At 37.9% G+C, this 24,387-nt stretch overlaps 1 protein-coding gene across 1 annotated transcript in view; it reads left to right on the top strand.

Moving 5' to 3' along the window:
* EMB2773 (PHD finger family protein) overlaps positions 1-24,387 on the top strand; it is a 269,544-nt gene that overhangs the window by 187,698 nt on the left and 57,459 nt on the right. The window contains 8 exon segments of the mRNA XM_089374269.1: positions 13,027-13,188; positions 13,311-13,415; positions 13,503-13,739; positions 13,907-14,040; positions 14,137-14,421; positions 14,532-14,835; positions 15,505-15,597; positions 15,798-15,923. Coding sequence (XP_089230395.1) covers positions 13,027-13,188; positions 13,311-13,415; positions 13,503-13,739; positions 13,907-14,040; positions 14,137-14,421; positions 14,532-14,835; positions 15,505-15,597; positions 15,798-15,923 — 1,446 coding nt within the window.

Below are 24,387 nucleotides of genomic sequence, written 5' to 3'. Positions count from 1 at the left end.
AATGAGCAAATTTGCATATTTTGACTCCATTGGTTTGGAATCATGGTTTTAAATCTTAAAAATAGTTTTTTTTCCAATAAAAAATAATTATTTAATGTTTTTTTTGAGACCAGTTCATTAAGATTTGACTAGTCCGGTTTTTCTGGTTTTAGTTCAAAAAGTGGTTTGATAGGTGGACCAGTTCGCACTGGTTATGGTTTTGAATACAATGGTTGTAATTGCGATCCAATCTATCCTTGTACCTTAGACTAATTGGTTCGATCTAGAAATAAAAATATCAACCAAAAATTTGTGGGCCTTTTTTCCTACAATTGATTGTGCCTTTGGCTTTTGGCTTCCTTCATGATGAATGCCTGAAGTCCGCTGATTTGTATAGTTTGGTTGCTTCACAAAACTGCTTGGCCCTCCTTGCTGCAAACTTTATCGACTGACGGCTATGCGACTAAATCCTTGGTTGGTTGTGGCACAACCTTGCTCTTATGGCCTATGCATTTTGCTGTTGGGGCTTGAACACTATCTCACCTCTGTAGTTTTGTATCCTAGTGACCTCTGCTTAGTTTTCACTCTCTAGTAGCTGTGGTAGTTTCGGGTTCGCTGGTGGTTGGTCTTTCACTCAGCGTGGCGACCATGGTTGTTGTTCGACTTCTACTCTAGCCGACCTTTGTGGCTGTGCACTGTGCCTGCGCCAACTTTGCATTTCTTTGCCCCATCCTCCTATGCGTCTTGAGCGGTTGAGCCACGTCACTCACACTCGGCCGCTGCACAATTTTCCTAGCATGATCGTTGCATCCATAATCTTTGCTTGCATGCTTACTGTGGCTTCTGTCTACTCAATGTTGCAATGTTTTCCTTTATGGCCAGTTTGACTGTTGGTGGTTGTCTCTCCCTGCGCTGGCATGCTATGCAGTCCCATTGTTGCTGCATTGTTGCCACCTACTGTTAGTTGCCTCGTGCCTTGTTGTCTCGTGAGTTAGGCAGCCTTTCACATGTGCCTCGATCCTTGAATTTGTTGGCTCCTGTGTGCTCGGCTGTGCAGTGACTAGTTGCGAAAATGGGTGGGCTAGACAACCCAGTAAGGGTTGTTGATCACCACTTCCTTTCTTTTTTTTTTTAAATTTATTTCCTTTTAAAATGAAACTTAGCCAAAACAATGAATTTGGTCCCTCTCCAAAAAGAAATTGTGTTTGTACCTCGACGATCTTGTATGAACTTGGTACCTTGAGATCGATTCTTAGAGTTTATCACTTTGATACCATGTTAATGTTTCTGCAAACCTAGTTCTCTACAATGAATTGACCTTCCAGTTTAAGGATCTATTGAATGACCAAACAACTAATTTATTAACATTAAATTAACAGAAGCAAAATATAACCAATCTCACAAAAATTGAAACAATAGATTCTACCCAATCAAATCAGTTCATCATTAGCTTCATTCAGACTCTACTTGGGCTCTCATCCTAGGATAATGGCCGAATTGAGGAAATACATGTACAATATTGGATTTGATATAGCTGATCAGGCCCATCTTGGCTGAAGAGGATATCCTTGCTGCCCCCTTCCTCGAACCTAATACACTAGAGTATTACACTCCTCACTAAGATACGTCTCTTAATTGTGTGCTGCTGTATGGTGTGTCTTCTCCCCACCCTTAGTCTCGCTTTTATAACTTTACATTGAGCTAAATCCTTAACCCTAACCTACAAAGTGGTTGATGAACAAGATTAGATCTCGCCTCTATTGAGATCAAGATTACTTTTTCTAATGTTTCCTTAGATAAGTAAGCCAACATAATAATTATGTGGTTTTCTGGAGCGCAAACAATTATAAATCTGCAATTTATAGATATAATTGTTGGAAATACTGAGAGGGGGGTGAATCAGTATTTCTTTTTCGACTAGTGTTTTACCAGTTAAAACATTTATATTCAGAACACAAGATGAACAACAAGAATAAATTATTTTATTAATATAAACTTTGTTGTAAAATAGGTACAATATATAGATGGTTGCAATTAGTTGCCAAGCACCAACGGGTCCGTTATATAATATATATATGTTGCAATTGCTTAAGGCCCGCATGCATATCAATATATATGAAATACTACCCGGACTTCATCTGTCGTCGGGTTTGCATATATGTATCGGAATCGGGGGTTTGGGGTGATGGCGTATAGTCAAACCTCCGATTAGAATTGTCGCCGATATATATGTATATATGCGCCTATATACATAACCTTCTCCGCTCTTATAGTGTATTCCACTATATCTTGGTCTTTCTGCCCCTGTTAGTGTATTTTCCATATAACTATGTTTTGGCCGTTGATAGTGTTAAATGCATATATGTATGGGTTTTGGCCTCTGATAGTGTTAAACGCATCCTTTGCTCCTTTGATAGCTCCCGATAGTGTTAATATGGGTTTATGCTGCCGATAGTGTATATGACCCATATATATATATATATATATATATATATATATATATATATATATATATATATATATATATATATATATATATATGTTTATGCCACCGATAGTGTGTGTATATATATATATATATATAAGTCTGCGCCTCCGATAGTGTAAATGCATATATATATGATATATGCTCCCGATAGTGTATTCCTTTGGCATTATTGATCCGATAGCTCCCGATAGTGTATTCCTTTGGTCTTCTTGCTCTGATAGCTCCCGATAGTGTAAATGCACGTATATATATGTTTGCGCCTTGCTCCTCCGATATGCTCTCCGATGGCTCTGTTTTGGCATATATATATATATATATATATATATGGTTCCCCCTGTAGCTCCTCTTGGTTTTTCTTTGGCATGTATTACATGCAACGCTCCTCTGATATGGCTCCTCTTGCTCTAATGTGGCTCCTCTGGCTTGGTAGTGTCTTTCAAAGACCTTCTCTTATACCTTCATACCTTGATGGCTTCTGCCTTTTCTGATATGCCTCCTTTATTAACTCCTCTAGCTTATGTCTTAGCTATCCTGATGGCCTTGCTCCTATCTGTTCATGGATCTGTTCTGCTTCCCCTTGGCTCCATATCATCATCTAGTATGTAGAATATTGACATATTGACATCAATGACAAGCTAGGTCAACAATAATCATATAAATATTTTATTAGATAACTGATGGATGATGTTACATAGAAGGGGCCCTCGGCTTATATACCGCCTCGGGTTCCTCATGGTGAAAGGGCATGATCTTTTGATTGTGTCCTTTTGCCTAATTAATGTATAATTACGAAATTATTGATTATTTTACATAACATTGCCTTCCTCTCCAAAAGATGCTTTGTCCTCAAAGCATATGTAATGACAGATGTTGTTGACAAAACACTTTTGTCTCCCACGAAGCTTCTTCTTTTGGTAGGTCTTTCCACTTAATCATGTATTCTTTAATTACTCGTGATCACAACTTTTTTTCCCTGGTGAAGATGATACCTTCTAGTACTAAAATGTTCTTCCCTTCATCATCTAATGTCGGAAGTGTTCTCTGTGCCACTTGGTGTTTGCCAAGTGTTTTTTAAGGCAAGATTCATGGAAGACATTGTGAACACGAGTTTTATAAGGATGGCTCAAACTGTATGCTACTTGGATGATATTTTTATTAATTTGGTATGATCCATAGAACTTTGGTGCCATTTTGTTTCCTCCCATTTTGTTATAAGGACAAGTGTTTATAAGGTTGGAGTTTAACATATACCCATTCTCCAACTTCAAATTCTTTTTCGGCTGTGTTTCGGTCAACCTGCTGCTTCATACAATTTCTTGCAATATTTAAATTTTCTTTTACTGCTTGGAAGACTTTTTGTGTTTCTTCTAACTGATCTTTAACTGCTAGAAGTTTTGTCTCAATAATGGCAAGGTCCTTTCATTTAGGAGGTTAATAGCTGTACAAAGCTTGAAATGGAGTCATTTTTGTTGAAGTGTTGTAAGTGGAATTGTACCACGATTCGGCAAGATGTAACCTTTGATCCCACTTAGTTTGTTTTTGTTGCATAACAATGTAGGTAGGCTTCTAAACATTTATTGACAACTTCTGTTTGACCATTTGTTTGAGGATGGTTTGTTGAACTCATGTTGAGGTAGGTTCCTATATGTTTGAAAAATTCCTTCTAGAAATTATCTTTGAATTTGGCGTCTCTATCGCTAACAATAACCTTGGGAAACCCACGTAGTTTGTAGACATCTTGCAAAATATCTCGGCGATTTGTTTTGTTGCTGATTAAGTTATTCCTATGAAGTGCGCATACTTGGTGAGTCTGACGACTACTACGAGAATTTTGACCTTGCCATCAGACACATGTAATCCTTCGATAAAGTCCATTGATATTTATTCCCACTTCTGATTTGGAATAGTTAAGGGATGGTGCAGTCCAGCGGTCTTAATGTTCTCATTTTTATTTCTTTGGCATTTATCTCACTCTGCTTTATTGAACCATGCAACACTGTATTTCTCGTTACTGTCAAATTTCGAAAGCTCAAGTTTTTCTCTTTGTTGATATTGTTGGGGTGAAGAAAGGGTATCGATTCGAAATCTGCATATTTGGGTATCAATTCCAACGCTGCATATTTTGAAAAATCGTGTTACTGTTTTGTTGATTGGGCATGGAAGATGCTTTTGGAGACTCAGGGGTTTGATGCAGTGTTGCGAAAATCGTGATTTTTTGAGTTTGGCGATATTGTCGCCCGATTTTTATGCTAAATCTACCAATTTTTTTAATAAAATCAGCGATCGTCATTGATGTAGACATTGATCAGGTATGTGGTGGTGTATATTTAGCCAACTTAACCTTCTTCCTTAACTTGAACCTAGTTTTTTAGCCACACCGTCTATCTCACTGTTTTTACATTTCCGATCGTCATTGATGTAGACATTGATCAGGTATGTGGTGGTGTATATTTAGCCACAATATTTGTCTCAGGATTGGATAAATTTATACAAAATGGAGGAAGGCACAAATCCACAAATCTTCCATAAAGGTCAACAACTTGCATATATACCACAAAACTCTCAGAAACCATGGATCAATTTGTGTTAGGTGCCTCCGGTTAACAAAGATATAATGCCTTAAGAGATCTTATCAGAACTGTTACCGATCAAACTAGCAGGGGTCCTAGGAAGGGATCCTATAGAGCAACTACTAGGTCAACTGGCAAGAATGTAGCAATAGCCCACTGTCACCTCAGCTAAGGGTCCTTCCTCTTTACGAACTTTCACTGATGGGAGGAGACCCAGTATGAGGAATCATGAGAATGAATAGGTCAATGAAAGGATGGAGGGTGATTCCCAAGGCCCATTCACGGGAGAGACTCAATAATATGCTTTTCTTGCTTGAAAAGCAAGGTGATAGGTTCTTTCGAAAAAGGCTAGGAGAATTCTTGAGGCTAGGTTTTGGGAGTATATCTAATAAAGAGGTTTCATAGACCCGAAAATCCTTGTTGAAAATTGGCCTTTGTGTGATCTTTATGGAATTAGAGTTGTAAGGTTGCGGGGCCACATAGAACCAAGTGGACCTAGAATTAGATCAAGGATGTGGTGTTGATCAGAGAAGGAAGGGATTGGCCTGATTATGGAAGAAAGGAGGACCGAAGGACAAATATTCTTTTTAGAATTTAATGCAATGATCCAAATGAGGACACTAGCCAAGGGAAACCTGGGGCAAGAAACGATCCTTGAGCTAGGGCTTGCTATATCTCAAGATCCCACTGTCAGAATTTCTTGAAATTTGGAGGGCCTTTAGAGAAAACCCTAACGCAGTTATGGACACGAGATTGAAATTTTTTTGATGGTTACAATGGGAGAAAAATGATGCCCTACGTAAGCTATGGAGGCTAGGCCTAGAAGGAAAGGGAGAGGTGAGAGAAATATTCTTTAAAATTGATCACCTATGGAAGGATTAGTGCCTTATTCTTTGGGAGAGATGGAGTCAAGGAGAATTTATTGTTTGGAAAGGATTTACCCAATCAAGGAGGCCTTCAAGCAACTTCACATGGCACTAGGGCATGAGAGCAACTAATCAAGGTCTTCCTACTTTGATATGCAATAATTGATGACTTACCAAGATGTATTCAACAACAATACTCTCTAGGAACATTCGTCAATCATACATGGTCCATGCATTGATGCAACGCTACAAAAGATCAAAATTTCCACAATTTCACATAGAATAGCAGTAAATGTAAGACTTGTATAGTGAAATTCCCAACAACATTTCATGTGACAAAGTAAATGACAAGAATAAACATTAAAAAGATCACTTACATGTACAAATGAGTATATCCAATCATCAAATTATGCCAATAATGAAACTCCAAGACGAGAAATAGATCCAAACATCAAAATTCATCCATGTAATGCAAACTCGTCCTCCAAAAGAGAATGAAAAATTCTCAAGTAGCTGCTAAATACCAATCCCAGTGATGATGAGAGAATGAATTACCTCTCATCTATTTATACAATCTCTAATGAGTTTGATTTGCCTAATTTGGCCTAATTGAGCCCCAAATAATAAAATAATGGGCAATAATAACATTCCTTGGTGACAAGCCCACCAAGATAGCTCAATAACATAATAATAAGCCTCTCAAGAGGGTAGAATGATCAGTAAAATAAGTTGTTTGACCTTCGAGGAGGCTTAACGAAGTCCAAAGTGTGCCATGATATGAGAATGGACCTCAAACATAGTGGACAAGGGGTTGGTCCCTTGTTTTCTAAGCAAATCCCTGTGGTGCTCCCAAATGGGTGTGGGGGAACAAGGACATCCTCATGGGTCTCCAAGTGGATCGAAAATGCCTACACACCATTTGTAAGGGCCAGGATGGTGACATAAGCCCTCCCTTTGTCTCATGCAGTGAGACATATCCTCATCTGGACCCTGGAACATTTGGTAAGTGTATGTTGCAAGTGTGGAGCTGACTAGACATGGTGAACCAAGTGCATCACCCTCATCCAAAAGGTGGAACATAAGAAATCAATGAGTGGTGCTGGGGATCGATGAAGTACTCTTTGCTATGTTGGAGGCTCATGGCTCTCAACGCTCAACCTACAAGTACCAATGTGGCCCTCTAGAAGGTTAGGACCTCATATAGGGAGAGCAAGCACCAAATGGAGACCCACATGTAATCTTGCATAAGATCCAATGTGTCCCCTTGCCCTCAATGGTGGCATGCCCTTTCGTAGTGGTCTTTGGCGTGTACAAGTGTTTCCAAGCTCAATAAGGGGGTTAATGATGGACCTTATTTGGTGGTTTCAACCTTTAAAGGGCGTGAAGTGTCCATGATACATCCATCAAGTGGTAGGTGGAAAATTATATAGTGATGGAATGGTGTGGGCAATAGGGGAGCGCCCCAAGCCACATGCCATGCTAAGTTGCACTAAACGTCGAAACGTTTCAGAGTTTCCAAAACTGGTACATTTAGAAACGTCACCTCCCAAAAATGGAAATGTCAGCCAAAATGTCATATATGTATATAAATGAATAAGTGAATAACACATTATCTTGCAAGAGAAAAGGGAATAACACCCATAGATGACAATTTAGAAGGAAAAACAAGCCTATATTAACTCTCATAAATGATTACATGATGGTTGAGTTTCGAATATGGGTATGACCCGAAACGTCGGGTTCTTAGAAGTTTCGTGCAACATAGATGCCATGGTACACGAATAACTATAATAAAGGAACCCCACTGCTGGGTATATGAGTGTAGGAGGGAGAAAATCGTGGTTCATGAGTTACCTTGACCTTTGTCTTTCCCCCCTTCTTCATATACCTTTTGCCTTTAATTTATTTTTCTTCATAACTGCTCAGGTCTCTAGGAGATAGGAGCATGATGCTTAGGATATAGCAGTAGGTACCCCTTTTTAAGGTGGGGCATTTCATTGCCCACCAGGGGTTGGGACAATCATGGGTTCCTTAATGATGGAGGGGTCTCATCTAAGGCCCATAAGAACGAGGATGATGGCCATAAATAAGGGGTAGACCTCATGTGTGGCTTTTGCCCACGTGCTAAATTTGTATGCCCCGACCATCTTTTGCATTTTGTGGTACATTTCCTTTTGAGAGTGGCCAAACTATGCTTTTATTTTCTGTTTAGCTGCATCAACCTCTGGAGCATTGTTCCAGGCTTGACCCAAGGTGTGGACAAGGGGAGGGGGAGGTTAATCCTATGTGGACCCAATGGACGCATGTGGATCTGGATGTGAAAAATGATGGATGGTGCTAGAATGAGTAGAAAGGAGTGGATGTATATGGTGTTGAGGAACGGGACAAAGCAACCAAAGTCAGGGTTTCCCATGTAGTGCCAACCCTAAGGCTAATGGCCAATAAAGGAGATCCCACGGGTCTAGGATACAAGGGTAACCACCAAATCTAGTGGAGGAGACAAGAGTACAAACCTAGCCCACTCTTTCCGTTGAATCCCCCAAACAATCCATGCCCAAAAGTGTCCATGAGAAGTAAGGAAAATTACTCAACTATACCAATGAAAAGCCATACCCTTGGAGTCAGGAGGCCCACCTTCAAACATACATTCATAACAGATGGGCAAGGGACCACATGGCTAGCTCAGGGGGCGGAGATAATGGCACATCAAGCTATCTGGTGGCTGTAAGGGGCTGCCTATTGAGGACCATCTAGGAGAATTTTTTTTCTCGTATGTATACTACACATAGGTGGTGGGTAACAAGAACCATTACAGTACTCGGTTTAAAATATGCCACAAAGAGATGAATGTTATAACCACAATAGGGTTACCTCAGTAGGCCATGCCATATTTTTTTAAATGTTCTCAGAATCTACTCGTCCAGCTGAATCCATAGACAAGAAACAAGCAACGACCTTTTTCTCCAGAAATTCGGCTTCTAGATTTCTCTTTGATGCCCTCCATCTATGAAATCATGTTGATATTCTAGGGCACCTGCTAGAGTTAAGTTTTTCTTCAGCTGATCACTACTTTAATGATCAATTAAACATAAGTGTCACATAACATTAGATTCAATATCATTTAGGCAATTATACAGAAGAAAAACATCACCTACTAAACGTGAAATAAGCATGAAACAATGAGACAAGAGACACATAAATTAGGCACAAAGCCAAGGAAAAACCCATGGGGGGAAAACCCAACAAAGTTCTTTCTTATGAGAGAGAGAGTTTCCAGATTCACCAATACATCATAAATAACAAATAGCAGAACAATAACCAAACCAGTAACCGATGTTTTAAAACTCCGACTCGGTATTGACTTGGTTGGTTTGATTTCAATGACTCGGTCGTTGTAAAAAATACATTATATATATATATATATATATATATATATATGTATGTATGTATATATATATATATATATGTATGTATATATTTTTTGTTGTTTTCTTTCTTTCTATAACAAAAACATAATTTTAAAGATTTTCATTCATGTTTCCAAGGGTGTTGTTGTGCCCTCTATATATTCCCTCTTTACAACACCTGCTAGTTTGTGTAGCAACAGGGTCAATCAAATGTGTGCGATGCTAAACAAATCCTTAATAAACTCCTTCACATGCTCTAGATCTAGGTCTCCATAAAAAATGATGATGCGACAAGGTGATGTTTGATGAAAAATATGCATCAAACCAACATAGAAGCACACATTCTCCTAGTGCAACCTGCACAGGCAGGGTCTTCAATCTGATATAATTCTCATGGTATATAAGGGGGTAACAGACAGAAAAGAAAGGATCATCCTTGCCTCCAGGAGACTATTTGATGACAAGTGCTAATGCAACCTCATTAAAACTTACATTCATAAAGATATTCACTAACTCAAAAAACATGGTAGGTGAAAGCTTAATAATTGTGCCCCCACTCTCTTATGTGGCTATAAATTGACCAGGTTTGAAGGAAATTGAAAAGTACCCTAAAGGGGCAAAGGGAAAGGCTTCAAAATGGGCATTCCAAAATTCTTAGATAAACAACAAAGTAATGTAAAGATAGAATGATATATCTTTGTATATAGTTTTGCTTTGGCCTATGTTTTCTAAATATAAAGATTAATTTTCAGCTCTAAGCTTTTCTATTGTTTAGCATTTATCTTGAGTAGCTTTGCTTTCCATTGTGCACTGCACACAACAATATGGTAAGTTTGACAAAAATGTTCAAAAAGTATAGTCCAAAAGATCCAGAAATGTCTCCCAGCTTTGTAATGCATTTTATATGTGATTTTAAGGTGTTCCCATTTCCATGTTTCAAACATCTTTCCAGGCTGGAAAACTACCATATCCTGGACATCTCAGACAATAAACATAGAAAATGATACTCAAAATCAGTAAACAGTATTGAATATCAGAGATGTACCTCTAGAACTTCAAGATTAGTGCAGAGACGAAGTAACTCGCAGTGATTTTCTGTGCTTAAAAGAGTAAATTGTAAATCCAATTTCTTCAGGTTACAAGCCCGTGGAAGTATAGCTGGCAACCCACTCATAAAATTCAGTCCTATAAATTCAGTTAAAACAACTTGGAGTCCCCAACACTCAGCAAAATATTAAAAATTAAAAAAAATATATAAAAAATCGCTGTTTTTATGGTTTACTGGCCGCATTGGTTGACATGGCCGAGTAGTTACTGATCCAGCCGAGTCGGCCGAGTTATAACTGACTCGGCCGAGTCATGCTATAACTTGGCCGACCAAACTGTTTTTTGTGCCGGGTTGAATTTTTTTTTCCGGCTCGGACCAACTCGGCCGGATCTTAAAACAATGCCAGTAACCAATATCACGATGAAGTGCCATGTCAAATGCCAAGTACCTGAAATTTCGGCCCTCTTGAAATTTCGGCTCTCTTGTAATTTCACTGGATCAAAGATATGTGTGAAAAAATTGTGTCCAAACGAGGATAAATGATATCCTTTGTATAGCCTTCAAGTGGGGTTGAATGAGTGCCTCTTAGGGGCCCAACCAACCAAATAAATTTTGGAGGAAATTTTTAAATTTGGTTTTTTTTTTTTGTCAATATGAAAATACCAACCATGGCTACCATATTTTTCAACAATTAGCTCTCGCATGAGGGCCAATATATGAACATTTGCTATCCTAATAGCATATGATTGTGCAACTCTTAATACCAACTCAAAAGGATGAACATTACCATGGTTCAACTCTATTAAAAATGATGCTTACTGTTGCAATATTTCACTGGTCAAAAGTTATATCAAGCATGTACATTTAAACACAATCTCAAGGTTCCAATTATGAGTCATCGACCAAGATGCAATAGATTATATTCTAATAACACTTTGAGTTTGTACCTTTAACCTCAGATGGATTGATGCAAATGCTCTTAAATAACATACTTGAAGATTGATGGCTATAGCCTTATCATGGCAAGAACAGATGTTTGATACAACTATTCAATTAGAAGTGGGCACAACCTACACTAGGGATCCTCATCTTCCCTCAGTTCAATTGTCTACTGGGAAATGCTAACAAACAAGTGCAAAGGAAAAAGTTGATATTTCTTATCGGCGAAAACCCTATGCCCCTGTTTCCTGTTCTATTCACGTTATTCCATTCCCTGTTACTGCATTTGTAAATTAGGTTTCTGTAAACAAATACCTGGCCTATAAGGCTTACATACATTCTAGTATTAAAATGTCGTAGAGATGTTATGTCATAGGGTTTGCCGAATTTGAACCTTGGGGTTCGAAATTTGGCGAACCTCAATAGTTTCTTTAGATTCGTTCAAGCTCGTCTAATGTCAAGGAAGAACCTTCACGAATTTAACCAATTTAAGGGTGAATTTCCAGTAAATTTTTGAAGGTTCATGAAAAAAGATTTATTGTTTACTAGTTTAATTAAAAAAATAGTGGATGTCAACATTTTGTTCCATTGGTTGCAAGACCAACAACTTGGAAACCGTTCTCCAGCTCAAACACCGCCCAGACCTCAGCCTTCTGAAATCTGTAGATTGACATCGAATTCGCCTTTTTGCTCAGGTGATAACTATGACAAGTTCAAGACTTGGCTCTTCACAATGCGCACATATGACAGACATTCCAAAATCTGTAGATTGACCACGAATTTGCTGTTTTGCTCAGGTGAAAACTATGACAGGTTCAAGACTCAGTTCTTCATAATGCGCACATAGGACAGATCTTTATGTCAATACTCTATTTTATTTTTTAATTGATTTCATATAAATAGGAAAACTTACATTGAGTTGCTGTGATTTTATATTTGCTATATTTTGTTTTAATATTTATTTGTTTATTTATATAAATATTTAATGATATATATAATTATTTATATTTATTTAATTAATTAAACATATCAATTATTATATTTATAATTATTTAATTTTATTTAATCAATTATACACACACACACACAAACGTAATGGCGAATTCAAACCCAAACCATATGACATAGTAGGGAACTATACGCCATACATACAGGCTATATGTGATACTTTTCATTGCTCTAGTTACCTTCAACTTGTAGACTATGCTGTTGATGCTGTGGATGTTCCTTTTTTTCTCCAATGAAAACCTCGTGGGATCCCTCCCTCTTCCCTGGTATGTCTGGATGCAAGGTGGCTTAACCGGCTGCCACATAGTAGCTGGTAACCCAGAAGGACTCAACCAGATCCAAACCTCTCAGCAACATGCGTTGGGTGGAAGGTTTACCTTTTAACCGAGTGAGATAACCCTTGGGGCTTTGTATATTCCTTTTTATCACAAGTCTTTTGAAGAAAAGTTTTGCAATTATTATTGGTCACATGGTTGTCGTTTTGTTTTTTTCATGTGATATCCAAGGCAAATAATTAGCAGAAACATTCTGATATTTTCATCTTGATGGTATGCAAATGCTCTGTTGACTGATCTGCAGCCTGTATCTGTGATTTTGCTGCCACTATATGTTTCAATGGAAAAGGTTAAGGTTTGTTTGGATCATAGATGAAGTAAAGCATAAAAGGAATTTTAGATATTGATTGAATGCTAACTGTTGGTTTACCCATGATGCGTTGCAGCATTTAGTACGTTGCCTTTTTTGTCTTGGGCTTCTTGTTCGTTATGGGGCAGATCTGATTGCCATGATGGATAAGGGAGCAATCAGCATAGTGAATATTCTTTTTTTATATAAGCACTACCTTCGCTCAGACGAATTTTATATCAAGGTCCGATCACTACAGGTGATAGTTGGTTTTTGCTTATGCAATTATTGTTCATGTATTTTCGTTTTCCCACTTTTGCCAATTTAGATTTTCTAGTTCTCCATTTGGCTTAAAGTGTTTTGGTTTTATATGTCGTGTAGGCATTGGGTTTCTTTTTTATTGCTAGACCTGAATTCATGATGGAAAAGGAGATTGGAAAGATTCTTGAAGCCACTTTGTCTTCGAATGCTGATACACGCATTAAGGTAATGGAAGATATGTGCATATTTTGTGATTCTCTTTAAATTATTCAAGTTGTGAGCTAATTTTAATTTATTGTTGTGTATGATTAGATGCAAGCATTACGTAACCTATATGACTATCTTGTTGAGACTGAGGAGCAAATGGGGTTACATGATTCTAGTAACTGTGATAAATAGAATAGCCAGCCCAAGGCTGGTTGTGCAGTACCTGTTGCTGCTGGAGCTGGTGATAGTAACATTTGTGGAGGAATAATCCAGTTGCATTGGAATAACATATTAGATAGATGCTTGGATATGAATGATCAAGTTCGCCAGTCTGCACTGAAGGTAGAAGGATTTGCAAGTTGGTTGACATATTTTCAGCTATACTCTTAAAAATGCTTTACATTTGTAAATTAGTTATTATGTGGAAATAATTTTAATGTTTTCTGGCATTTGCATTTCAAAAGAATACATAATTTCATTTAACGTACTCATCCTATGTATTTAACCAGCTTGTGGAGATTGTGCTTCGGCAAGGGCTGGTCCATCCAATTACATGTGTACCTTATCTAATAGCTCTTGAAGTTGATCAACTGGAGTCAAATTCAAAGTTGGCACACCGCTTATTGATGCATATGAATGAGAAGTATATCATTTGTATATTGGTTTTTCTAATATGCACTATTTGATATGTAGAGGTGCAGCAGTTTTATTTTGTTTTCTTACAGAGGTGTTCCTGCAGGTATCCCTCTTTCTTCGAAAGCCGTTTGGGTGATGGCCTTCAATTATCTTTCAGATTCATCCAATCAGGTGCTTCTAGCTCTGGTCAAGCATTAAATCCAGGCAAGGTGTCAGGGAATATAAAGAATAAGAGTGATGGGAGCATATCTGCTGCTGCAAAAGTCGGGGTTTCTCGCATATACAAGCTTATTCGAGGCAGTCGTATTTCAAGAAACAAATTCCTATCATCTATTATACGTAAATTTGATTTTGGAAGCTGGAGCTATTCATCACTTCCATTTCTAGTGTAAGCCAATGGCTGGGAATACATGGTTAATTTTGCACCCATATTTTGGTTTAATCTTTAGGAAAGGAGGTTACCAATATTATTATAAAGATATTGTGATTATTTTACAGGTACTGTGCTGAAGTTCTTGCCGCTCTTCCTTTTACTGTACCCGATGAGCCTCTATATGTAGTATATGCTATTAATCGAATCATGCAAGTAAGAGCTGGAAGCCTGGAGGCTGATATGAAGGCCTTGATTTCAGATGGTCCTTTTGGAGCTGTTGCGAAGGTCACATTTGAAGCCAAGGCATCTGAGAAGGAAATGGAAAGTGATGTAGCATATAATATTGAATCTATTGAGCCAGTTGATAAAGTTTCAGGGGATGCAGATGATTCTAAAGGCATTCCAGATGTATATCTACAAAAATTGAAGGTAGTGTGAAATGCATGATCACTTTGAAAAGAAATTACTTTTATAGCTTTACATACTTGTGCTTTTATCATGACACTTATGCACATGCCACCTATGATGTGACAGCACTATTTCATTGCTGTGGAAGAATTCAGTTAGTCAGTGAAAAATTGAGGATCAGCCAGGCTTACATTTGAGAGGACTAGACTAGGCTTTATCCATCTCTCCCGCCTAGTTTCCAGCATATAACAACTAAACTGAAATGTGCTTTTTCGAAGCTCCTCATTTCCTTTTTTTAATGCTATGTTGAATTCCATTGGCATTACCCCTTCTTGTATAACTCCTTATTTTGTTGCCTTGTTATCTGTTCCCGCTATTGATTGTTTTAAAAGTGTTTTGTGTTGAAGTTCATGGGTCCACACTTGTTATTCCTCACTGTACATTTGTTATAACTTGGAAGGATAGCATGCAGGATTCATAACTATCGTTATTTTTTGAATCAAGCACTTGATAATAGAGAGAGATGTAGAAGTTTGTGTCCTGACTAGAGTATTATGATATGGACAGACAATGTTCTCTAAATTAATTGGATCTGATGCATGTTGCTAGCATACAGCCTTCCATGTTCTTTTTATTCCCCTGTGAGTTATTCCTGAGAAGGCTGGCTTCGTTTCTGTGAGCTTGATCCAGGTTTATTGCCATGCTGCCATTGCATTGGCATTACTGTTAAAGTTGAAGAGGCACTTAAAAATTATGTATAGCTTGAATGATGCCCGTTGCCAGGTAATGTTCATGTGTTTAGTCATCTTAAAATGCTTTGAACTTTTTCAACAATTATATTTTGTCATTGTGCTTGTAAACTCATGCTTTTCTATTTTGTATAAAATTAAATTAGATGATGAACAGCCTTAATAGCTGTGTTTCTGGAAACAACTCTGTGGAAATATTTATTCTTGTGCTTGCTTCCAATTTAATGGTTGCAGGCTTTCTCCCCTACTGAGGCTATAAAGTCTGGTGAAGTTTTGTCAAGACAAAGTATACATTTTAGTGTAAAGGACACTCCCATCGCAGTCCCAACAACGGTCCGTGAAATGCTTGAGCAGTATCAGGTGAGTCACAAATTTCTTGCTTAAGCTGCATTATGTCTTACAGTTGATGTTAAAACCTGGAAGTACCTTTGAACCAAAGAATCTAAAGGTGTTGGGATAAATACCAGGAAATAGATTCCTATCACTGATCAATCTTCCTCTCATTCCTGAATTGGTACACGCCAATTCGGGGCTGTGTTCGGTAGATAATTTGATGTTTCAACCTTGAAGTTTTAGGGTAAATAGCACCTCAAAGCTTTATAGGAAAATCTTCCTGAATAACATTGCGTATACAAATTTTCATAGCATTGCTTTCCCCTTTAGAAATGCTTTTCCTGCAAAGCGTATTGATGAAACAAGCGTGTTTTCCTTTTCTTTGTCTTGTAATTTATTCACATATTTTTGAATTCTTGGAGCTGTCATCTTTTGAAGATACAAGATGGTATGAACTTTTCAGCGCAGAGTAAAATTGTCGAATTGAAGATTGATCTAACCATCCCAATTTGATTGTCTGTAGAACTTTGCACTTACTCGATATTGGAAATGAATTGTTGTCATAAGAGTTATTTGTTTTGACATCAATATTCTTCAGAACATAGGACAGTTGTTTTCGTCGAGAGTGATCAAGATAGGCTCACTGGTTGAGATGTCTGCTCTTATGATTTGTGTAGAAAAATTTTAGGTCCCTGTGGCCCCTCCCAATTTAGTTTGCTTTGCATATCATTGTTTAATGCACACAACCCATTTCAATGTAGCTGATATATATAAACATAAATATGCACTCACATAAAACACTGCTTGACTACCACTACTTTACTGTCACTTTTACTTTCGGCTGATAAAATAAATTCCAGGGAAGCACACACACAAATGAACACTTGATTTTGGTCAATCTCTGACCCAGGAAAATCCCACAAGTGGAAAACCAGTCAAGAAGAGGATTTTTATTGGTTTTCTCAGAGAATTAATTACACCATTAAAAACAAATCAAAGGACTTATCTATCCCTTGAAGTTTGTGCACAGTCCAAAAATCACAGCTTTGGAATACGTGCTACTGTTCTGAAAATTTGTGCATAGTTCAGCAATCACCACTCCAGAACTGCATGTCACTGATTGTCCTTCTTGACCTCTTTGTTTGCCCAAAAGCTGTCTTGAGTGAGGAATGTGAATCTGCCAAATGAGGAGCTCAAGCTGCCTTTATATAGTAGTTTGTCTAGGGTGAATAGACGTGTCTCTTGGCCAGGGCCGACTTGACTTGGAGGGAAGCCGACTTGTCACTTTTTGGAGCCAAAAATTACATTTCAAAAATTCAAATTTACATCTTTTAAAAGTCGCAATGGGACTTTGACTCAAGATAATTTTTTTTTGACTCAAGCATTTATAAATATGCTTTACAATGATAAATACAATTACATCAAGTGACCAAAAGTATATTATGAAGACCAACCATATCTACAAATTCAACACTCCCTCTTAACTAGGGAGGTATTCATAACCACTGTCATAGATGTTCTCATATTGAATAAGTTTCTATAAAGAAAAAGGTTATCCATGTCACCAACATCATCATTATTATCAACATCCACTAATGACCATTTTCGGGGCAGTACCAAACCCATGGCAATGTAATCAACATATTAGGGCTCCCCCAGAGTGATCGGTCCTTGAATCCCATGGCCATTATTTAGGCCAAAATGGTGAGACCCTCAACTAGCAACCACTCACTCACCCTTCTTGGTGAGCACTCTGGGCCAAGACCTCACTCAACTCCTTCCTGTTTGGTGATCGGGTCTAGATGTTGAACTAGACCTCACTCCACCGTATCCAGTGTGTGATTAGGGTCTAGGACCTCACTCCACTCTTCCTGTATGTGATTAGGATCCAAATGTTGAAGGACCTCACTCCACCATGCTTAGTGTGTGATCAGGGTTTAGGACCTCACTCCAATTTTGGTGTGTGATCAGGGCCCTCCTCTAAGAGACACTTGCTCAACACTTGCTGTTGAGCACTCTGGGTCTCTTGTACCCATTCCCCCTTTTGGGAAAATGTCCATCCGTGCTGCAGACAAATCAACACTCCATCTCAATGAGAGGGGTGATCTCCATGAGCCCTAGCTTGTCTCCGAAGTACACGTACTTGTTCCTTGACAACGACTTGGCCAGAACATCAATTGTTTGCTCAGCGGTGGAGATGTACTCGAGCCTAATTGCTCTCCTCTGTACCATGTCAAGGATATAGTGGTAGTTGATCTCAATATGCTTCTACCTGTCATGGAACACGACATTCTCTAAAAGATTTGCACAACTTTGATTATCGTAGTGTATCACCATCAGTTTCAACTCTTGGCTGAATAGTCTTGCAAACAACTTCTGGAGCCATACTGCTTTGATACAAGCCTCATTGGCTGCGATGTACTTTACTTCAACAGTGTTGAGTGCTATTAACCTCTACTTTATCCACGATATCACAGCGAATCCTAAACTGAAGCATACTCCCGAGGTACTCTTCCTATCTTCAACACTTCCTACCCAATCTGCATCTATATATCCCTGAAGTTATATATCCCTGTTTGTGACATATTTCAAACCATAATTCACTGTACCACACAAATATCTCAATATGTGCTTTCCTGCAATCCAATGCTCATGTCTTGGTTCTATTTGAAACTAGGTCAAAGTGTTCACAACAAATTAAATGTCTGATTTGGTGTTAACCAAATACATTAACATACCAATTAGTTACCTGTAGATAGATGGATCTACCAAACTGGTGTCAGAGCCTTTTAACTTCTTCAGGTTAGTCACCATTTTGTTGCCATGGATTTGCAATCCATAATTCCGAAACTTTGAAGGATCTTTATCACATTCTTCCTTTGATCGAGGAAGACTTACCAGGTTTTTGCCGTACTTCTAATCCCATGTAATAGTGCATCAACCCAAGATCCTTCATATCAAAATTGAAAGCCAATTGCTTCTTGCACTGAATGATAAGCGGCTTGGCACCTGTCAAAAACAAGTCATCAACATATAATAATAGGATTACAGGTGCATTCTTCACAACCTGAAAGTAAAGGCTTGGATTTGCTTCACTTTTGGTAAATCCGAGACTTGTCAAATAATTGTCGATATGATTATACCAAGCTCTTGGAGATTGTTTGTGCCCATATAAGGCCTTCTTCAACATGCAAACATGAGACTCCTTTCCATATACCTCAAATCCTTGAGGTTGCTCTATGTACACTTCTTCCTCAATTACTCCAATTGAGGAAAACAATCTTTACATCGATTTGGTGTAGTTCCCACCCCATAGAAGCAACAAGTGAAATGATGGATCTAATGGAGGTGTACCTAGCGATTGGAGCAAAAGCTCATCATAGTCTTCTTCCTTTTTCTAGGAGAATCCCCCCTCAGTGCTTCCATCTGCAACGTGCTTAACCTTATGTATCCACTTGGAAGTCACTCTTGACTTCCTCTTAGGCCTTCACACAATTTCCCAAACATCATTCTTCATGATAGACTGGTACTCCTCATTCATTGCCTCCTTCCATACTTGCTGATTGGCCGCTTCTTCATAAGTGGAAGGTTCTTTATCAATGGGTTTTATCATGAGAGCTGCATAGCTAGAGAACCTTTTAGGTTTCTTTACTTCTCTAGATTTGCCATTATAAGCTGCATGTCTTCCAAAGTGGAACTAAGCCATTCTAGTCTCTTCTTGATATTTGTAACTATGACTAGTTCTACTAGATCTTGAGGCCCTTTTGGACTAACAGTACATTTTGTAGAGCTTGAAGGCTCCTCCCTTGAGGCCTCTTGCTTTACTTCATCCAAGGAATCTATAGAGACTTCCTTAGACCTCCAAGATGCCACTTTCTCATTGAAAATGACATCTCAGTTGATCACAGTTCATCGTTGCTTTGGAATGTAAATTCTGTAGGCTTTTGAAGATTCAATTTATCCAACAAATTTGCCTTTCTTTCCTGAAGGTTCGAACTTGTTCCTCTTATCCTTAGGAGCATGAATATATATAGGACGACCAAAGATTCTCATATGTCCAACCTCTGACATCCTTTTAGATAAGGCTTCTTCAGGAGTCATTCCTTCTAGAGCTCTATGAGGATTTCCATTTTGAATGTACACAACTGTTCGTGTTGCTTCACCCCATAAGAACAACGACAAGTCCAAATCATGCATCATGGCCTTGGTAGATTCTTCAATGGACTTATTCTTTCGTTCAACTACACCATTTTGTTTTTGATTACAAGGGACAATTAACTCCCTCTTAATCTCTGACTGCTTGCAGAAAGAAACAAGCTCTTTTGAGGTGTATTCTCCTCCATTGTCAGATCTCAGTATCTTGATCCTCTTACTTGTCAAGTTTTCCACTTTAACTTTGAATTCTTGGAACTTGTCGAATACCTCACATTTTGTTTTCAAGAGATATATCCATGTCTTATGGGAGAAGTCATCAATGAATGTCACATAGTACAACGAACCATTAAGCGATTTTACGAGCATTGAACCACATACATCGGAATGAACCAAGTTCAAATCTTCCTTAGATCTGTTGTCATTGTTTGGAAATGGTTTCTTGATGTTCTTTCCAAGAGCGCAACCTTGCATACACCATCATTCTTTACCTATAGTTCAGGAACTCTTGACACTATTTCACTTAATTTAGGCAATGCTATGAAATGAAGATGTCCATACCCTCGGTGCCATAACTCACTTGGATTCATTTCATCATGTACTAATGCTTGATTTGGTTGACTCACAAGTCTGTATAGTCTACCATCACGATTCCCAATAACCCTAGCATCATTTATACTAGAGCCCTTTGACCAAACAATTACTTTTTCATTCAGAAAAGCAACCTTATTGCCTTTATCTTCTAACTAAGAAATAGAGACAAGATTCTTTTTTAAACCTTGCACATAAAGGACATTGCTGAGATGAACATTGTTACTAGATTCCAACTCTATGGATGCCTTCCTAATTCCTTTGACTGCATTGTTGTTGTTGTCTCCAAATTCAACCCTATAAGACAACTTCTTTTCATTCCTTTGCTCTCCGGTCATGTGTCTCAGTGCTCCACTATCTACCAGCCACATGTCATCATCATCTGGAAAGTAGCTGTCAAAGCATAAAAGTAGAAGAAACCTTTGTCACCCTTGGATCTCTTTAGTTTTTCATCTTCTTCAACTTCTGTTGTGGAAGCATGTTGCTTCTCTTTTCCTTTCTTGTTAGTCATATTATGAAAATCTCTCTGGAGAGGTCCACATTCTTGACAACCATAACATTGTATCTTATATGAGTCTTTCTTCTTCTTAGAGGAAAAGAAAGACTCTTTTCTTGACTTCTTATGATGAGGTCCAAACTTCTTCTTTCCCTTGTTCTTGAAGCGAGTTGCAAGGGCTTGGACTTCTTCATCTTGACGATATCTAGACATCAATCTTGCTTCTGCTTGAGCATATGATGTCAATAATTGCTCAAATGAAGGAGCTTCTTTCCAACTACTTATGCCTGCTACGATTGCATCCCATGTATTGGAGAATGTATTAGAGCAACTATTAAAGCAAATTCTCCTTAACCTTAGTAATTTCTTGTGAACTTTAGTTATCTTCTTATGTTTCTTTATTAGATCTTTTCATCAAACAATTATCAAGAGAAAAAATAATAAAGACATTGGACACAAGAAATAGGCTCCAAGCCAGGGAAAAGCCCCTCCAAGGGGAAAACCCATATGTATCTCTTCTCTTCTTATAGAATCTGCTTCAAATGAGAAAACAAGACTCAAAACCCTAGACTAAGTCCTCCTCAAGCACCGAGTCAACCCTCCAAGAATCTCTTCCAAGTAGGTCAAAGATCAACCAATTCAATAAGGGTCAATCCTCCTTCAACTTGCTTCCAATCTCATCTTTAGCCCCCAACTTCGAATTTGCAGTTTCGGCATGCAATCTTCGACCCTGTAATAGCTGCAGAAACCTTGATTTCTTCACACGTATGAGGGAATATAGCCCAAATACAACTTTTCTTTTCTCTTCTTGACTTTTACTTGCGTCCTTGACCTTCGCTCTAGCTTCCTTCTTGTTCCTTGCTTCAGATCGAACTTCTTGCTTGAGATAACAAATTGATTGACAAAAGAGGTCAAAGTTGCTTCTATTTACACACATTTGTGAGGTCGAATAGCCTCTTATAGACCGACTTGTCACTAGCAGCATTGACTTGTGCTAGGAGACATATTTTGACTTTCTAGACTCAAAATAAATTCTTTTTCATGATACATATTGCCCAAATGGGTCTTACATACATGACATTGACTCTCTTGACTCATGACAATTATTCTTATGATATGACAAACCCTACAAGCGTGAAGAACATGCTTAACCTAGATAAGAAGCATGAAACTCATGCTTGAAATTAATAATTTTTCTTTCTTCTTTTGCTTGTTACATAAGATGTACATAATGACATGTGTACAATGACAATTATGAATAACAAAACTAGTTACATTTTCTAACACCATGATCTAGGACCGTGTGAAAATTTCAAGTCTGAAATCCTATTGTAGCAATTGGAATTAATTCTTCTAATTATTAATTAATCTAACAATTTATTTGCTACAAAAAATATCGAATAAATCACACTGCAACCTTCACAAATAAAATTGTGGAAAATAATAGTGTTGGAAATTGAGAAATATTCTAGTGCACACAAAATTATGACACTGATTTTGGATTAAAGTCCCTGGAAAAACCCAATGCGGGAAATCGGTGCTACAACTGAGGGTTTTTATTGTTATGCAATGGTGAAAATATGAGTACAATCTATGGATGCCCAACTGACAATCCAAACAACAAAATAATTTGGTTGAAATATCTGTGAGGGAAATACCTCAACGCCATGCCTGATCTTGCTTCGACAACTGACAAATCTGGCCAGTTGTACAACCTCTGCAAAGTTCTTGCGCAGACCTTAACTCGCTAAGCTCGAAACTGCGAGAAAATGATGTGCTGATTGACTCTACCTCTGGGAGAAATTTGCTTGGCCTCCTGGAGAATTTCCAGACCAAGAACTATTGAATTTCTCTCTCCTTCAGCAAATTCCTCCTTTAGCAAAATCCATCTCCCTTTGAAACCGTCTGTGCTGCGTTTATGTAGCTCCACTGGGAGATACGACCCTCTTGCTGCAGACTCCAGATTTGGAAAAACTTTCCTTCAGACTCACTGCCCTTTCCCCTCTATCTTTGCTTCCCTTTTAAAGCTCGAACTCTTCTGACAACAACTGCTCTCTGGAAAATCGAACTCTCCAAGGAAATCGATCTCTTTGTGTGTGTTCTCCATCTACCCATTGACGACTTCTTATAATCTTCTGTTGTGACTCCAACAACCAAGATTGAAACTTAATCAAGGGCTAAGATCATATCGGAGACGATTTGTGTGAGTTTCTAGATGATTCACACCTTATCTCAATTAATTCTGATTAATTAACCCTTTTCTTAAGTTTAGACTTGGGAAATATTTAAAAATAGGCTAATAATATAATTGAGACACTTTTAGGTGGATTTTCAGAAGCAATTTATGGGTTATGGAGAACTCTTGTGTTGTAGCCTCTTCATAAACTTTCGATACTAGAACACCCTGATGCTACAAAAACTAACAGACCATTGAGTGTGGTAGTCACAAGTTCTTGATCTGAGATGGTTTCTCCAATAGCTGAAATTTGATCTCTGATTTATGAAATCCTTATGAAATATGAAGCCATAGTGTCGTCATTAGTCATCCTTGTATTCCAGAGCTCATTCTTCAAACTCATGGACTGACTAACATTCTTGATAGTGTAGAGATTTATTAGGGCATCATATATCTTCATGGAGGTATGATGCTTTGCAATGTGGGGAATGAGATGATCTCTAATGGAGTCCACTATTACATTCATGGAAGTAATAGCATGATCCTTGAACTTCTCTTTTCCAACTGCATTCGGTTCAATAGTCTTTCGTTTCACAATATCCAATACTTTTTTTATGGCAAGAATGAGATATATTTTGACTTTCCAAGCTCTAAAGTTTGATGCTCCCTCTAGCTCGTTTTCAGATATCATGGAGGAAGCCATAGATACCAATGTACAAGGACTTTAATAAAATGCTCCTTCTAGGGTTCTTGCAAAAGTTATCTCACTATACCTTCCTTTTGTTACCCAATATCTGATACCATGTTGATTTTTCTATTGCAATTAGGGTTAGCACAATATTTTTGAAATTCTGATAATTAATTTTGATGTAGATCTTCTTTTATCTTATTTGAATATATCATTCAACAATTATACTTCAGAAAATCAATAGTAGAACAATAGAGATCACAATACACAAAAGAGAGACAAGATTTACTATGGGGAAAAACCCATGAACCTTTTCAATAGAGAAATTCTTTTTGTTTAATAATAGACCTAAGTTGCAAGAAAAGTAGGGTAGGAGGCCGTTTCCGTA

This window comes from Pinus tabuliformis, chromosome 8 (assembly GCF_031772625.1).
Source record: "Pinus tabuliformis cultivar Carrire ecotype Pingquan chromosome 8, CPIR1, whole genome shotgun sequence".
In the NCBI taxonomy this organism is placed as follows: Eukaryota; Viridiplantae; Streptophyta; class Pinopsida; order Pinales; family Pinaceae; genus Pinus; species Pinus tabuliformis.
Note: the sequence above shows the minus strand (reverse complement) of the source record. Positions and strands in the feature narration are given on the sequence as shown.